We start from the raw sequence: 5086 nt of genomic DNA on the forward strand, positions 1-5086 counted from the left end.
AGAGGAAAAGTGCACAGTGCAAATACTTTTTTTCCGTGGGGAAAAGTGGGTGGCACAACAAGGAACTGGGTTAGAGTGGGCCGCATGAAGTATTTCTGTGAAGCGTGTGTAATGCAGCATGTGAGCTTTCCGGATCACAAAGGACCTTAATTTTGTGAAAAAGGGACCCTTTGGAATTTCAGAAGCTCATGTGCTACAATGAGCAAAACATTTTTGTTGGCCCTTTAAAAGACAGCCCAACCTACAAACACCGGTGTAATTAGCTTTCAAAGTTTGATTTACACACTGGGTCTCATTACTTGCTTTGTGCTATTGCTTAAGAAGCTTTGAGCACTTGGGGTGAGAGGTAGGTTGCTAGGGGTGGAGAAGAGTGTTGGAGCAGCTGGACACTTCTGCTTCCTGCTCACCTTGCTGAAGTAGAAACATAGGCACCAACTATGTGTTCACAGCAACTGTTGCCTGGCTTTTAGTTTTCTTTTTGACAGATAGTTTACAGTACTTCCTTGAACAAGCAAAGTTTCTACCTGTTAGCACAGGTTTAGTGACCCTGCAACTTTGATTTATTTATATTTTTACTGCAGATTTCTTTTAAGCTACAAATTCTGTATAATCACAAAACACAAGTAGTAGGTGGGTTCCTGCTTTTGTTTTTGTGCACTACTTAACGCCTTCTGTTGCCAAGGAACACTAAAGAGCATAATGAGACTCCGAGTTATTGGACTATTATTTCACACAATTCCTTTTCAAGACACAACATTCTTGGAAAATTCATCTTGTAAAAGGGTGACATTCTGAAAAAAAAAAAAACAAAACCCCAGATGTTTTCACATTCCATTGGATAAGTTACCAATATCACCATGCATTCGTCGAGCTGGTTTATAAATCCTTATGCAATAGAGGTTCTGAAGACCAGAAAGGAAGAATTGGTGTTTGGCATAAACAATACAGAATATATTCTTACCTGGCTGACCGAAAATGGCATTTTCACACAAGAGAAAAAAATGCTGGTGTCCCACTACAGAACACGTACAGAGAGGAATTCCCGACTCCTGGATATGCTGATTTCTCAAGGTGAGAGAGCCTGTAGGCTTTTTGTCTATCCCTGCTTAAAAATAGTAGAACCAAATTTGTATAACTCCATGAGAAACTATGTCAATAAATTCAATGAAAAAATTGGAGATGGTAAAAGACAGCTAGTGGGCTATCTGCTAGAAAAAGACAAAGATGGCATTCAAAAAACTGTTGAGCAGAGGCATGAGGGCAGCCCGAGTATTGCCTTATTAAAGAAAGGAAAGCCTAAAAAGTCTACCACACAGGAAATTCACGAAAAGCCAAAACTTCATATAGCCAAATCTAAGCAAATACCTTCTGATTTAAATGGCATCTTTGGTTTAGTAGCAAAAGGCGATATTTCTCGCCTGAAGGAAATATTGAAGGATAATGATATTAATGCAGTGAACTCTTCCAATGAAACTCTTCTACACGTTGCTGCTGCTAATGGCCAGGTTCCCGTGATTGACTATTTAATTGGTAAAGGTGCCAAACTAGAAATGAAAGATAAAAATGGAAGAACACCACTGCACAGAGCATCTGAAAAAGGCCATGCTGAAGCAGTGAGAGTGTTACTCAATGCTGGGGCAAATCTATACGCCTTGGACAAAGATGCTAATGCCCCACTTCATTTAGCTGCCCAAAACAAGCATTTTGACATAGTGAAAATGATGCTGCAAGATGAAACCAGGAATTATAGAAACAGACACAACTTCTTGCATATGGCTGCTCTCAAGGATGACAGCCAGTTGACACAATTGCTTTTGAAAAATGGAGCCGCAGTTGATGCCAAGGATGACCAGAAGAACACTGCTTTGCACTATGCCGTTTCACATGGGTTTGTAAATACAGTGCGAGTGCTGCTGGAGGCTGGGGCCAGCATTGATTCCAGCATTATTGATACAGCCTTTAACAGTAACAATCAATCCATCTTCAGATTATTGTTGCAACATTCTAAAGGACTCTCCTCCGACACGCTGGTGTCTGCTCTCTTTAAAGCTGTTCGAGAAAATCTGCACAGTATCATCTTGGCTTTAATTGATAGGGGCACAGATATTAATGCCAAAAATGACATAGAATATACACCTTTGCTTTTGGCTGCAGAACTGGGTAAAACAGAATCGGCTAAAGTGCTCATTGAAAGAGGTGCTCGCTTGGATGAGAGGTCACCAAATTTAAACACAGCCCTACACTTGGCAGTTCAAGCTGGGGATAATTCCACTGCAAAATTGCTCATACAAAAAGGACTGAATGCTAATATTGGGGGTGCAGGAGATCAAACCCCGCTTCATGTGGCAGCTTTTCATAATAAGCAAGATGCAGTTGACATTTTAGTCACTGCTGGAGCCAAAATTGATTCCTTGACCAAGGAGTTAGCTACCCCTTTGCATATTGCAAGCCAAAGGGGTAATCTTGATGTTGCTCAACGCTTGTTACATTACAAAGCGAAAACCAATGTTAAGGATAAGCACTCAAAGACACCCTTACATCTAGCTGCTGAAGCAGGAGATAATGCAATGGTAGAGTTGCTTCTTAAATACAATGCTGACCCCAATATTACAGACAAGGACAAAAAGACTCCACTTCATTTTGCAGCCACAGGTGGTCATCTTGGCATAGTAAAAACGATGCTGAGCTCAAAGGCGAGATTTGGAGTTAAAGATATGGATGGCTGTACTCCTTTACATTATGCTTCCACCAAGGGCAGCACAGAGATAGTAAAGGTTCTCTTGACGGAAGGAAAGAACAAAAATATTGACGAAAAAAATGTCTGGAGGAAAACATCACTGCACCTTGCGGCAGAGCATGGGCACAGTGACGTGATACAACTGTTGTTAAACATCGGGGCTTCCATGAATGCTCTGGATAATAACCGAGATACTCCACTGCACTGTGCGTGCAAGGCTGGCGACGTCAGCTCTGTGCAAACCTTGGTGAACTGGTCTCATGGGGAGAAGACAAATTTACAGGCAACAAATAGTCTCAAGAAGACACCCCTTCAAGTAGCAGAATCTGGCACAACAGAGAGCCATCAACATATTGTAACATTTTTGAAAAAGAAAATGCTATTAGCCAGGTAGATTTGAGAGATAATAGTTTAAGACCAAAACTAATAGTAATTGTGAATTTGTAACACGGTGAAGCTGATTCACGAAGTTTTTCCTCCAAAGACACAGAATGGGAGAAACACCTTAGAGAAACAGACCTATTAGGTTTAAAATCAAAATCTAATCAAGATAACTCTTGGTAATGTGTGAAAACAAATATTGCTATTCTGTTAATCATCTGAAATGTTCTTGTTTAAGGACCCAAGGGGGTTATTTTCCAAGCTGCGATCGGTCCTTAGCGCAGCGGTAAGATTTAAATTAGGGGGAGGAGGGGAGTCGGGAGGGAAATATGTTAATCGGCGGCGGCACTGTGGCGCTATGCCCGCGAGAGCCTGCAGCTGGCCGCACTGCAGCAGGCGAAACCGCACCGCCGGGGTGCAGCTGGCTGCAGGCTCTCGCCCGACCGCCTCCTCCTTTGCCCCCCTGTAGCGCAAGGTTCATCATTCCGCACAGAATGATGAATCTTGGCCCAAGTTTGTACTTTAAAGCAACTAGACTGACCGATGCAATAAGACGCATGTAAAAATGTGCGTCCGAACTTGGGTGCCTGTTTTTTTTAATGCAGGCGCAGCCATATGTCCTGGGCAACCAATGCAATATTTAAATGAACTGCTGCATTAAAAGATTTGTGCAACCCTAGCGCTCAAATGCATCGGGCACCCAGGAAACGTGACTGTGAGATGTGTTTTAGTTTTTACATGTCGGCTTGGGCTTCGGCTCGGGCGACCAGTGGAAAACTTCGTTTTCCAACGGGTCGTTTTATTTATTTTTTTGGCCATTTTTCACTAAAAAAAAAACAACCCCCACCCCAACCCTTAAAATTTAGTTTATTACAACCTCCTCACCCTCCGGACCCCGCAAAACGTGCTTAAAATCCGTGATGTTCCAGCGGGGGTCCCGGAAGCGCTCTCCCGCTCCCGGGCCGTCAGCTGCCAGAAAACAAAATGGCGCCGGTGGCCCTTTGCCCTTACCATGTGACAGGAGCAATGGATGGCCCGTGCCATTTTCTAAGATGGCGCCGGCCGTCCATTGCTCCTACCATGTGACAGGGGCCAACCAATGGCACCGGTAGCCCCTGTCACATGGTAAGGGCAAAGGGCCACCGGCGTCATTTTGTTTACTGGCAGCCGACGGCCTGAGAGCGGGAGATCACTCCCGGGACCCCCGCTGGACCACCACGGAGTTTAGGCAAGTTTTTGGGGGGGGGGGTCCGGAGGGTGGGGGAGTTGTAATAACCTAAATTTTAAGTGTTGGGGTGGGTTTGGGTTTGTTTGTTTTTTTTTAAATAAAGGTGCCCCTCCCCCCCCCCCCCCCCGTGCTAACCCGAACAACAAATTTTCCCTGAAGTTCGGGGAAAATCCGTCTCGGGATTCGGGTCCTCCTATCCATGCCGAATTGGACAATTTCTTTGAAATTTTCCAATTCAGCAAAAACGAATGCACATCTCTACTGTGCACCCACAATTGGAACAGGCACTCAACACGAGCGTCTGTTTTATCCCGCCTCAGCTGATTTCACCCAATATACATGCACAATATATTCACCCGGAACGTTTTTTTTTTTAGGTCAGGTTACATTATTCCTTTAACCTTGAACACTGCAAGCAGTAGGTCTAAGTATTGCAATGATACTTAAAAGGAAGAACCACGCAGAACAGTATTTTTGCATTTCTCACAAGTCCTTGACTGGCAGAATGACCGATCGCCAGCTCCGGGACTGGAGTTAAATTTGCCACGTTGAAAAGTGTGCATTGGGTGTCCAGTGATTTACTGCACCAGGGGGTAATAGCCAATAGCCTCATCTGCATGGAATTAGGGTGCGCATTTTGGGCAAGCTAATCCCCTTATTGCATCAGGTGCTAGTGTAGTGTAGTGTGTCCAAAACGCGCATCCAACCCCTTGAAACCTGAATGCTAGGCTGGGCACACT

General features: G+C 44.1%; 1 protein-coding gene across 1 annotated transcript; it reads left to right on the forward strand.

Annotated features, from left to right (window-relative positions):
• The first annotated feature begins 728 nt into the window (after positions 1-728).
• LOC115100334 (ankyrin-3-like) lies at positions 729-3131 on the forward strand. Its single transcript, XM_029618754.1, has one exon. The coding sequence runs from the start codon at positions 858-860 to the stop codon at positions 3129-3131; it is 2274 nt and encodes a 757-aa protein (XP_029474614.1). The 5' UTR covers positions 729-857.
• The last annotated feature ends 1955 nt before the right edge of the window (positions 3132-5086 follow it).

This window comes from Rhinatrema bivittatum, chromosome 10 (assembly GCF_901001135.1).
Source record: "Rhinatrema bivittatum chromosome 10, aRhiBiv1.1, whole genome shotgun sequence".
Lineage (NCBI taxonomy): Eukaryota > Metazoa > Chordata > Amphibia > Gymnophiona > Rhinatrematidae > Rhinatrema > Rhinatrema bivittatum.